At 36.6% G+C, this 13,911-nt stretch overlaps 1 protein-coding gene across 1 annotated transcript; it reads left to right on the top strand.

Annotated features, from left to right (window-relative positions):
• Window positions 1–673: 673 nt before the first annotated feature.
• LOC140156934 (betaine--homocysteine S-methyltransferase 1-like) lies at window positions 674–9,131 on the top strand. The gene is made up of 7 exons (XM_072179975.1): window positions 674–922; window positions 2,016–2,206; window positions 2,757–2,951; window positions 3,413–3,524; window positions 4,178–4,371; window positions 4,563–4,644; window positions 8,607–9,131. The coding sequence occupies exons 1-7, from the start codon at window positions 904–906 to the stop codon at window positions 8,870–8,872; spliced, it is 1,059 nt and encodes a 352-aa protein (XP_072036076.1). The 5' UTR covers window positions 674–903; the 3' UTR covers window positions 8,873–9,131.
• Window positions 9,132–13,911: the final 4,780 nt, after the last annotated feature.

Genomic DNA, 13,911 nt, shown 5'->3' with positions numbered 1-13,911 from the left:
CTGATGAATACTCGTTGCTTGGTGATGCCTTGGTGCTTGGCCATACATTAGGGACGCACCATCATTGGGGGGGGGGGGCTAGGAAGTTTTTTGGGACAAAATGTCGCCCTCCAGTGAGACGAAAACAAATTGACCATGCAAGTGAGATGAAAAAAAAATGCCTCACTGATGAGTACGAAAAAAACCCATACTCAACTGTGTATAAATGAGTTGACTTCTGACGTCAATGCCTGGCAGTATGCACATGCACGCACCATCATAATTTTGTTTTTTCCCTGGCAGTATGCGCGCGCATCATATTATGCTCAGGGCTCGTATTATGCTCCCGCCACATCACAGTAAGGCTATTGAACAGTGTAGTGGTTACACGGGGATCAAACAAGCATATCGATATACCAGTCCCTTGCCTTTGTTGATAAAGGTATACATTAAAATTTGAAAAAGACAACTTTGCCGCCGAATTGCCCTCAAAGGCAGGGAAAAACAGAATTCCTCAGCCTTCAGCGGCCCAAATCTGCCAGACACTAACTCACTCCATCTGTCAGACACTAACTCACTCCCTAGCCCCCCCCCCCCGATAATATCTAATGGTTCGTCCCTTATTATTTGCGGTTCACATTGTTCATGGCCAAGTGCACAAGAAGATTTTTTATAATCATGCATGATAGGTGTACGTCCCCGGGAATACATCAATCCAGTGCAAAGTGCAATTCAACTTCCAGTCACTGCTGTGCGTACCAAAATGTATATCTGACGTCTCGAACAAGGAATAGACATAACAATTTTGTAGTATTTAGGCGGTTTTTTCAGTAGCAAACCGATTAACAATCAACTTGTGATTGAACTTTGGTGTACAAAGGCAGCAGGTGGCAACTGGCAACCTTAAAGCTCTTAACTGAAGATATGGCACAGAAAGTTAAAGGTAAGCTTAAATTTGAAGTATATTAAGAAATGTAATTATACCGTTCAGTACCCAGATATCTTGCTAAAACGCGTTTGCCGGCTAAATTTTCAACATTGTGTTACGTAACACCTGTCGAACAAAAGAGGTCACGAAATTGCCGTCGTACTGAAAAAGAAAAGCATATACATAATACATGTAGGGGTTATAACACCTCGCTCGTTTGGTAAAGTGTGTAACCAAAAACAACCTAACCCCTTGGACCTTAAAGTATTTAATTTTAAACTCTCATAACAAAAAGGACTGAATACCGGTATGGAACTACGTAATTGGGAAGTGGAGTCAAGGTGACAGGGTCATTCAACAATGGAGAATATAACACAAAATTGTAATGCGACGGTCGGAAGTGACTATACCGGGTTGGCTACTATTTTGGGGGTATCCAAATGTAATTCAATTCTAGTTTTTATTAACTGAAGTTTCATTAACGTCTCAATGAAGTAATGGTCGGGTATAAAAGAATTACCTTATAATGCTCATAATGTGGCATCTGTGCCAATTTTACTATATATTATTGAAAATATCGTTGTAGTGTGATTTCATACAAAACGTTTCAAAACGTTTTCATGACCTTCATATAACCCGACATTTAATGTTATTAAAACGTTTTTACCCAAACCAAAACCCCAAATAACTTGTTTAAAACGTTTTTAAAACGTTTTGTGTTTGCTGGGGTATGATTATGAGCCTAACCACTTAACCACTGAGCCAACATGCTCAATCAATAAGTACGCGTGTTGACGTTTGTTTTTCTTTAGTGGCCTCCCGGCGGATAAGTTTTTTATATCTTAAGTATATAAAAACGTGGTGCAAAAACAAGTTTTTGTGTTATTTGAACATGTTAATAAAGCTAATACAATTCGCTATATTCGCCCATGATAGACGACATAAATTAAGCGAAGAATTATGTTATATGGGTCAATTCCCATGCTGCCAGATCGAGGGAGGCGGAAACGTGGAAATGGGCGAATTATGTTAAGTGTTAATATTTGGTATTTTAGATTAATGATTATAGATGTACATGTGTTTTACATTCAATTTGATTCGATTCTAGGTCTTCTGGACAGGCTTCAAAATGGTGAAACTATTTTATGTGCAGAGGGTTATTTGTTTCAGTTTGAACGACGTGGGTATCTAAAAGCTGGCGCCTTTGTACCAGAAATTGTTCTTGAACATCCACAACTACTCCGCCAGCAGTATGAGGAATACGTTCATGCAGGCAGCGATGTTGTTCTGGCGTTTACGGTAAGCTTCGATATTGTATTTTTAAGTCAGTACTACATTTTATTTGTATGAACTGTTATTGGTTAAACTTTGAACCTTATCATAAATGGTACAGTTATATATACATTGATTAAATGTTTTTTAATATGCCGGTATACATGTACTTTGGTCTTGCACTGTTTTGTTATTTTAAAAAGACCGCGTTACGGAGATCATTCATGTACGTGAGAAAGACGTCCACCGTAAAAGTAAAGTTTAAAGGATGTTTTCCGAGATAAGACCTCTGACATGTCTGACCCCAGCGGTGCTCATTGGTCATTGGGGTTTAGTACAGACTCCATAAACAAACCAGTCATATTTTACCAACGTTTTAGTAAAAAGAAAAAGTGCAATGGGGCAAAGAAGCCATCATTATTTTGGAACCCGGTTGAACGCTTTGGGTATATGAATGATATACTCTGATATTCTGTGAAAAGAAATGAATCTGGTGTGCTCTCAGGTCCCACAAAAATATTGTGGAAACGTTGCTATCCGATTCTTTAATAGATTTACAATGTGATTTTGTTTTCAGTACTACGCCCACAGAGCTAAGCTGGAAATAATTGATCGTGAAAAGGATATCGAAAAACTTAATCGCACAGCGCTCACAATTGCCCGGGAAGTGGCAAACGACACTGGCAAGTTAATGGCAGGAAATATTTGCAACACAACCCTTTATAATCCGCAGGATCCGGAATGGAAGCAAAGGGTCGCCCTAATGTTCAAGGTACTTAGTATAAAACATTTTTTCGTTCAGAGCAAATGAATTAACACGATTATTGATAAGTCATATTTTTTAAATGAGACTTATAATATTTATGTGTTTAAGCTTTGTTGTATTAGTGTGTACTTGGCTTAAAATCACGTGAAATTTAACTTACCGCTAATGGAGTAATACAATCATCATTGATTGATTGATTGATTGATTGATTGATTGATTGATTGATTGATTGATTGATTGATTGATTGATTGATTGATTGATTGATTGATTCATTCAATCACTATAGATTGGTTGATTGATTGATTGATTGATTGATTGATTCTTATATTCATTCATTCATTCATTCACTAATTCATTCATTCACTAATTCATTCATTCACTAATTCATTCATTCATTTATTCATTCATTCATTTATTCATTCATTCATTCACTCACTCGTTCGATCATTCGTTCATCTTTATTTAGGAGCAAATAGAATGGGCTGTTGACGCCGGTGCTGATTTCATCATTGGGGAAACATTCGGCGCTTATGAAGAAGCTTCCCTAGCATTGGAATGCATCAAGAAATACGGAAAAGGTATGTACCTCTTGTCTCAACTATTTCGTTTCTTTACCTAATTAATATGAATCGTATGATTTCGATGATATCGCCCATAATATTCCAATACACTCTTGCCCATCAGCCACAGTTAATTTATACAAAATTATGCAAACAACGTCCGGAACTGTCCATCGTACCGTCACAATTTAATTCATGTGAAGCTTTAAGCTGACTGATAATGGCCTATTCGTTGTAGAAAAGAATTCTGCTCCCGATCTCAATGACGTTCTGGCAGAAAATGAGCTCTAGCAAACAAACAAAGCCCAGAGTAAGCATGCCCGTAATTGGTCCTGCTGACAGAGAACGAGGCACCCGATTGGTTCAGGCAATCGGTAACCAATGAACGTCACACGACCTCACGAAGGTGAAACAATTTCAGCTGCAGGGATAATTTTGAGTTTCAGTTGACGAGCAAATTAAACTGCATTAACAATAAATGCACCCAAACAGATACGCACCATACATAAAAACATCACCCCCTAATAATATCGTCCGCCTACTTGGGACAGTGGCATGACGTGGCCAGGACTTTTTTTAAGAAGGTCAAGAGTGTTCAAGGGGAGCAGTTATTATTGTTATTATCATTATTATTAATAGTAGTATTATACTTATCTTCATCATTATTTAAGGTCTTCCAGCCGTCGTAAACATAGCCTATCATCGGGCCATGGTGAACAATAGTCCTGCTACATTTGATAATGTTGAATTGGTAGAAGCGTTGAGAAGATTGGAGACTGAAGGAGCAGATGTAGTCGGCTTAAATTGTGCCCTAGGTCCTGACACCATGCTGCCGCTCATAGTGAAACTCAAAGAGGCGATAAAGGTGATTATTTGAAAACTCAAAACAGGAGTTGGATTATAATGCTAATAATCAACTTCGTCTTTGGCCATATACTGTTTACGAATGACAATTAGATGTAAAAAATTCAGTCCAATTATTAAAGAATCCTTTAACTAATCATCAACATGTATTCATTTGAATATTTTATTGCTCTTGCAAATTAACGATTACAGATACCGATAGCGGTAATACCTGTAGCGTATCGTACAACGGAGAAGGAACCGAATTTTCAAGCTTTAACCGATCCTCGAACAGGCAAGTTTTGCAGTCGTAATTTTCACAAAATATTCAGCAACCTCAGGATTTCGTGAAAAGAATCGCAGAAAATTTCCAATTATAGAAATGGTCTTTAAGATGAGCAAGAATATACTCTCCAATATCTCCAGCTTATGGATTATTTTATATTCGATGCAGGGCCTATCTGCGTTTAAGATAAATAGTGCATAGCGCTGTAGGTTTGGGATTTTATCTTCCTACATTAGTGGAACCAATGTTTGTAGCATCCTTAAACCTGAGATGTTTTCTATGCCCACCACTAGTAGAAAAATTGTAATGAGAATTCTTTCAAAACGATGAGAATTGGACAAAAGTATGAGAATTGAAATTTTCTCATCCAAATGAATGAGAAATACTAATTAGCGTGTCAACCACCCCGGGCAACCACCTGTCACATTGTTTTAAATGAGGAAATTTAAGTTTCAACCGTCATCCTGACGTTCTGTATTCTGTATATAGCTACAATCAAGTGCAAATTTGCTGTGACACATCCACAATTCAATGACCCCCCCGCCCCTTATTCAATGTTGTATACCAAACACCGCATTTTTTTAATGTGCTATATCATGTATATCTTTGCTCCAACATTGGTTGGTGTGGGAGGGAGGGGATTCAAAATAGGCTGGAAATTATACAAATAAAATATCCTATGGCGAACTTCATATGGACGGTTTTATTGAACCGAAGTTGCGAAATATGCATATGCAGTTATTAGGCCTTTGCATTTCTATAATAACATATATTTAAAAAAACACCAAAATTGAACATGTTGAAAAAAAACCCAAGCATTGATACATGGAAATAGAAAATCAATCAATCAAGATTTATTCATTTAATATTTCATATAAATACATTTTAATAATTATGCAATACAGAAGAAGTGTAAATTGGCAATGTGAAGAAAAAAGAAACAAAAAGAAAGAAAGAAAGAAAAAGAAAGAAAGAAAGAAAGAAAGAAAGAAAGAAAGAAAGAAAGAAAGAAAGAAAAAGAAAGAAAGAAAGAAAGAAAGAAAGAAAGAAAGAAAGAAAGAAAGAAAGAAAGAAAGAAAGAAAGAAAGAAAGAATTGAGATTCACCAAAAGACCCGCTCACCTTCCAATCCACTCATAGATCTTTGGTATAAATATATACCAATAATGCAGTTGTATAAATTGAATAAGTAAGTTGAGATAAAAAAGGTTTTAAACATATCTTATAGAAGAGAAGAGGAAAAGTAACAATAATAAAAAAATAGCACTACAGACGATTCGAACCCATGACCCTCAATAATAAAGCCTAGTTTACAAGTCAGATCCTCTAACGCTGTAACACGAGGAACTCTATGAACATTTAATCGATTTGTAATGTATATTAAGTTATTCAATGTACGTATGGCCCGTGGCGTAATACAAAACTGAACTGAAACGTCTCAAATAGATATAATTGTATCGGTTTACTACGAATATATTTGTTGGCAATGTATTTAGGGTTTAGAAAATAAACTTGGAATTTTGATTCGTGCACTTTTCTCACGGTGGACACAATTTAAATAAAGAAAATTACATAAATTTCTTTTAACACTGTTTGTGTCGACCGTTCGGCCATCAACCTGTTATTCTTATTATAAATAACTCTGCACGACTGACAACGGCCCTACTGCAGTGTAATGGTTTCGTTACTGCCTTGCGATCACGAGGTCTAGAGTTCGAGTCCAATTGTCGCCGATTTTATTTTCCTTTAAAATTTTGTTCTTTATCCCTTTTTAAAATCTCGGATGGCACCTACGACGGCGCAGTTTATCGATTTATATTTGTTTTTAAAAATTATGATCAATAATGAAATCCGTGATATTATAAATTAAAATTAGCAAAGTCTCAAGATACTGGTTATGGCTTCTTTAGATTTTACATTCACCTATTTGGACACAATTAACGCAATGTAGGTGTTTTGCATCAAAACAAAGTAATCATAATAATTCCTTATGAGAAAATTGAAGTTTACATTAATTTCAGTGTCAAACGACCATCTGTGACAGGTTGTTGACAGGTGAATTAGTATTTCTCATTCATTTGGATGAGAAAATTTTAATTCTCATAGTTTTGTCCAATTCTCATCGCTTTGAAAGAATAGAGAGTTCCCGTGTTTTGGGTTACCCGCCATCTTGGAGGGAAACCTAAACTCCGTTTACAATTTTCAGAATACCAACACTCGCGCAATAATTAGCAAATGTTATTTTGTAGAATGTAGCACCAATAGGGTCATTGACCAAATCAAAGGAATGAGGAATACGGCGGTGCGAATCACGTTATAAACACTATTGTAGTCCGTTCCGCTTGAAAACACGGGAACTCTCTATTCTCATTTTACAATTTCCACTAGTGCACGAGGGTCGAATGTCACAGTGGGGCCAAAACTTAAAAATATTCCCATCATGCTTTAAGGTATCTCAAATTGTTTCTCTTATTACAGGGAATATTTTTCTACGGTGCTTCAGGAATTGTAAGGTCGAATAGGGCAAATGTCAAAAATTTCATTACACAGAGGTCAAAATTAAAAAATGGTCCGATTTTATCGAAACTGGTCTCAAATTACATCCATTACCATAAGAAATCTCAAACATATAATTAATTCATATTAAGACTGATTTCGCTTGAATCGTGCATTATGATGAAATTTGGCTTCTGTGCATGAGATATTTGACATTTGACAATATTTACTCCATAACTCAAGTGCAATATGACGATTGATTTTTTATTCCTAGCAATGAGAGGAACAATTTGTATATTACAACATCAGAGAACGAATTTAATGGAACAAATTCTAGTTTATCTTTTGAGGTGTAAGGCCCGTGTTCATTGGTTCCACTATTAGGAAGGCTAGATGCTAACTCAAAACAATCACCCAATACACTACAATACATACGGCTGAAATCATCTCACCCTTGTAATGTTAGGTTTTATAATAGGCTTTTCCTATGCCATAGTCAATTTTTGATAAATAAAAGCATGTTATTAATGTTAATCATGATGAAAGCATTCAGTTGAACTCGAAATTATACTGATATTTATTACATCAAAATACTAGTATAAAATTGTTATGAAAAAGTTTATATAATTATATTAGTGACAGTAAAAGTAAAGTGTACGTAGGCTTATATTATTGAATGCAACATATCATAATGTTATTGTATTGGCACTTCAATACTGAACAATTCTGATTTAAGAATCTGCCAGTTTATTAATCGCGAAATTCCAGGTTAAAAATCGACTATGGACTTTCAATTTTAAACGGGATTTTGAACGGGCAAAGTCCCTAATACTCACACTGTCAATCATACTTGTTTATCAATCAAATTTAATCGCAAGCAAATACAAGACGCGCTCATGCACTTACTGACGCGTTTATGCAATTACACAACACAAAGGCCGCATAATGTGTACCATGTAGTTATTAATGGTAATGACCGGTACCCGGAGGATTTAAACCATAACGAGATCTGGGCGACCAATCACAAGCCAGATCCATTTAAAGATGCATTACATCATGGCCAATTTTAGTAGGCCAGATTTCCGACAATCTCATCCATAGAAGCTCATAGACAGCCGTGTTAAGCATGTAAACCGCAATTCAAAGTCAGTAGTCCACTTGGGAAGCTAACAAACAGAGGGAGTAGGGTGACTGAAAAGATCAGATGTGAAAATCTATCAATTGTGCACACATTAATTAAATCAGAGTTTTAAGCTTAAATACAATATCCAGAGTATGCACAATGTGCAAGTGGACTACGGGGCAGTCGAGCTTTTCCCCTGATTAGTAGCTATTAGTTTAGTCTGCGTAATTACTTTAGAGTATTAATGTCGCTCCCCTGGTAAGGTAAGCCTCCCCCACCTTGACTGTTGAATGTGTTGCCAACCTTTTCCCAGATTTAATTACTCTATACGTTGTCATATTTGTTTCTGCTAGGTAAAAAGCTCTTCCCACTCAACCTTGACTGTATGTTCTGCACCAGAGATGACATGTACGAATTTGGCCAACGCTGTAAGGAAATGGGCCTTCAATTCGTTGGTATTTGCTGTGGTAATTCCGCTCATTTGACAAGGTCACTAGCTGAATCACTTGGAAAAAGTCCCCCGGCTAGCAGATATTCTCCTAATATGGACCAACATTATGCATTGGGCAAATTAGATACAAACGCATACAATGTGTCTCACGTCAAAACAAACTTGTAACTTGAAAGTTGTATGTTCAAAGGCTCTTAAAGGAAGGTGACCTGATATATTTGGAAAATCAAATAATTCTTTAAAACTTTGACATTAGCAACAATGAGTTGTACCATCAACAAGGCAATATTAACCGCAACAATGCTGCATAACAATATGCAGACTATTGTTCTCATTTGGGGACCAAAGGCCTCACACAGTATTGTTACTGTGCATCCATCCACTGTTTGCATTGTAATGGTACATCCAACTGAAATTACTATACCTATAGCATTATTATTATTATTATTATTATTATTATTATTATTATTATTATTAGATCTTATTTTGCCTGGGGAACAAACTCAGTGGTCCACACTGATTTCCAGTCTGGTCCAGGGGTCAAACAAAATACATCAAAAATACAAATTAAATACATACAGAAGAATTACATACCAAGGATTTAACAAATAACATCATATATGAACACACCGAGGAAGCACATCTGTGCTGGTCGGCTGCAGTGCAGCAATGTGGGCAGGCTTCTAAGACAGCCCGCAGACAGAGTCCGCACTGCAGCCGACCATCATGCAACAACCTGAATAATTAAATAATTTAATTGCACATCGCTTTGAAACGGCCTAGTGTATGAGGTAATGGTACTTTAACCTGGGTTGGCAATGAATTAAAAGAGACCACGCCTCTGGATGTAAATGTTCGCTTAGCCGACTCGCTCTTACTATGTGGGATGACCAGATTACCTTGTGACCCTGCTCTAGTCGGGTGGTTGTGACTCGAAGCAACTGTGTGGAATATATTGCACAGGGGTGATGGGAGTAGGCTACAAAGGCTTTTGTACACCATTATATTTAGATGGAGATTACGGCGGCAATCCAGTTTATCCCATCCCTATTGCAATATTGCACAGGTAAATCAGAAACATGTGTTTGTGGACTTCACATGGTTTGGAAACAAGGTCTTCATATATTAATGGTACATGGTATGGATATATCGATTGTAATCTTCTAAACGTATTGTGAAGCAATTGAAAGACATTATAGAAATAATATTTATCAATAAACGATTCTATACATGTATAATATAAGACACGTTTCCAACTAGAAATATTATAGGCAGGCCCGTACGCATGATTTGGGGGGTGCTGATTTTGAAAAAGTGGACTTTTTTCCGGGGGGGGGGGCGATTTTGTGAAACGTGGACTTTCTTCCCCAAATTTGGACCTTTTTTACACAAAAATATGATTTTTTTTACTCGCAACGCTCGCAAATTGTATTTTTTGGCACTTTTTGTATACTTTTGCCAATATGGGAAGAAGTATACCCCCTGCCCCCCCCCCCTGCGTACGGGCCTGATTATAGGCCTAGTTTTAAAGGCGATAACAGTTTTTTCTTCGTCATATTAAACTTTGTGTCGTATGATGTCTCTATTATTTGAGTAAGTTTATTTATCATGTCATCTACCTATTAAAAACATGAAACACTTCTATTCTAACCAGTAAACACTAAATACGAAAATTAGGATGGGTTACCATGTACAAGTCAATGCTGGCTGAGCACGCTTTTAATCAATCATTATCTCAAAATCAATTGGGTAATTAGGTCCTTTTGCCATGGGAGGGCAGTATGTACAATAAAAGTAGACCTATGTATATTGGGATTACCCAAAAGCTAGCTAGCATTATACATTAGTATTATAACCTAGACCGCTTTTTGGTAGACATTTTTTCACCTATTTTTTTTATATCGAACGAAAACAATTCTCCTCAAACCATTATAAAGAATTTCCCGGCCTTTGTTTCAAAGTTACTTGACCAAAGGCAATCTTGCGATAACCGCTCTTGTTACAGGTATCACGGTTGAAAGGGTGTGAAAGTTGTCAGAGAACTGTTTGATGAAACTTGACAAACAGAACATTATCACAATAAAAAATTAAGCTTCACGAATTCTGCTTAACCGCTTCTTGATTTGAAATTACGGGGACAATTGTAAAAACATGATCACGTGTGCGCAATGGGCAACTCCATTAGTCCGAACATCGCCTATTTGTTTGTCACAGTGGATTGTTCAAACGAACATATGAAGAGGTTTGTTGCAAAATCCCTTACATCCACTTTTGACTTTTTGAGAAAAACAGCTTTTTTTATTGTTCAGGTATTACTGGTTCAATTTTATTAAATTTGTGTTTGGATAAAGTGTTGATGAATAGAAACTAAAAGAATAGGTTTGGTACCATTTTCAAGCCTTCTTATTTATTTTATTATATCTTTTATGTCGCACCTTTTGTGGCTGTAAGGGCTTTTGCAACAAAATAAATTTACCCCTTTTCTAGACACCACCTTTGCAACCATATTTGAGCCCATTTGTTTGCACTACTTTATGTAACTTGACTAATGCTTTCAAAATCAAAAAAAAATTTAATTTTTAATTTTTAATTAAATTCGGGAAAATGGCAGTTTTTGAGTATTTCCGAAGCTACACCTTTTGTTAATTAAAATAATTTTTTCAAAAACAGTGACCAAAAACAGTTCCCTTTGGTTTTAATAGGTAAAGAACATTACATGCTACTAGTATACATGAAAAAAATAAAACAAAACAATTCTATATTCATTTTATGTTCAGATTTCCAGAAATCCCTAAGATTTCCTAAACGGGAAATATACGATATCTCCGGAAGGGAAAGTGGTATGAAGATCAAACAACCACCAAAATGTGTATTTTGACCCACACTATCATGCCAATAACTAAATTCCAAAAGTGGATGTAAGGGCTTTTGAAACAGAGCTCTTCAATTCTACGTATCAGCGATTTTCCGATATTTATATGAAACGTGAAACTTGAAACTAGTCCAAAGTATGAAGACATTAGAAGCATTGGAAAACATAGCAAAATCTCTCCTTTTGTCGCACATGCCATAGAATCCATTTTTGTTTTAATTTAGTACAGATGAAATGAGGTGAATAGCTTGCGAATTTTGTCGACGCGATTTCGAACGAGCAAATTGTCTATTATTGTGGGTAGAAGATACCGTCCTATTAAGAGAATTTAATTGAAGGATATTGCAAGTTGATGTGGTCAGTAAAAAGATCAATTTGGCCTTGTTTGATGATCACAATCCTGTCATTAATGCAACGACCCCATAATTTGTGCGGTTTTTGCCCAAAATCCTTCATAAAGAGATTGGCGGTAATACGATTTCTGCCCAAATTCCTTCATAAAGAGATTGTCGGTAATACTGAGGATCCATAATCTGATGGAGAGGTGCATATCTGATGTACGTTGGTGGTGGAGTATTGGTGACAAGCTCATGTCTAATGACTCTAAGACTGAGGTGATTCATGACTCTTCAAAATTCATGCATTCACATTTCACCTCCATTTCCGATGGTGTCGATTGGTGAGTCTCTCATCGACATCAGTTGCTCCGCCAAAAATCTCGGAGTTATCTTTAATCTTATAATGGACATGAAGAATCATGTTAAAGCAGTTGTCAGTGCAGCTTCGTTTGCTATCTATAAGCTTGCTAAGTACCTGGATCGCGATTCCATCGAGCTACTGGTCCATGCGTTTGTTTCGTCGCGGCTTGATTTGTGCAACAGCTTATTGTACGGACTACCCGCAAATGAAATATTGAGAAGCTCCAGAGACACAAAATGCAGTAGCTAGACTCGTTACACGCAGTATTAAATACGATCATATCAGCCCAGTCCTCAACCACTTACAAAATTGCTCTCATGAATTTCAGAAGTCATCATGGAATGTCTCCTGGTTATATCAATGAACTCATTTCTCGCCATAATCCTTCTTGCACACTTCTTTCTTCATCTGCACATCTTCTTAAGCGCCCGGACATTCACAGAACCGTCACATATGGCAGCAGATCGTTCAGTATAGCTGCACTTACCATCTGGAATGCTCTGCTTGCAGACATTCGCAGCATCACTTCTCTGCAGAACTGTAAAACATACTTAAGTATAATTATTGTACTTAATTTTAAGGTATTGTAACCTTGTTTTTACTTTGAGGCATCGTACAGCTCGTACTTTTTAATAATGTGTGTGTTCTTGCTTTCATGTATGTTTGCTTTGTAAAGCGCTTGGTGAACTTGCTTTTGTTGTCTGGTGCTCAAAAACATATTATTATTATTATTATTATTATTATTATTATTATTATTATTATTATTATTATTATTATTATTATTATTATTATTATTATTATTATCATTATCATTATTATTATCATTATTATTATTTTAGAATAAAAGTTCATCTGTGTTGGTAGTAAACATAATTTAGAGGTTTAAACCTTTGATCACAACACAAAAATTTGCGTACCTGGAACTCAATCGTCTGCAATTTGTACATGGAAGATCTTGAACAAAAAGCAATAAAATCAGCACCCCACCCACCGTTGAGGTGGTATCGTTATGTGGATGATACGCACACAAAATTAAAGAAGCAATATGCCCAGGACACTGATATCAAGTTCACGAAAGAAGGTGAAGAAGATGGCGCCCTCGCGTTTTTAGACACCCACACTGTGATCAAAGAAGACAGGAGTCTTAAGATTAAGATCTACCGTAAGTCCACTCATACGGACCAATATTTGAATTTTCAATCTAATCACCCTGTCCAACACAAACTTGGTGTCATTCAAACTTTATATCACCGGGCTGATTGCATCGTCACAATTGGGCTTTTGACAGAGCTGTTAAACCAAAGAAAGACAAGAAAGACGCAGCAAAAGTCAATCGTGAGACTAACACTGAGACAAAGGGACAAGTGGTTTTGCCTTATATAAAAGGTACATCCGAGGCGCTTAGAAGAACTTTTGGCACCTACGGGATAAGAGCGAGCTTCAAGCCTACCCAAACGCAAAGACAACTGCTTGTTTCCCCAAAAGACATAACCGAGAAGAAGGACATAGCTGGGCCGGTTTATTTTATTCCATGCCAAGGACAAACCCGTAAGGGTCAGTGTTCCGAATCTTATATCGGCGAGACAGAAAGATCACTTCGCACTAGATTTTTGGAACACCGTCGCCCCAGCTCCAC

The sequence above is a fragment of the Amphiura filiformis genome, chromosome 7, assembly GCF_039555335.1.
Source record: "Amphiura filiformis chromosome 7, Afil_fr2py, whole genome shotgun sequence".
Classification (NCBI taxonomy): Eukaryota; Metazoa; Echinodermata; class Ophiuroidea; order Amphilepidida; family Amphiuridae; genus Amphiura; species Amphiura filiformis.
The sequence above is the reverse complement of the archived record's forward strand: the minus strand, read 5'-3'. Positions and strand labels throughout refer to the sequence as shown.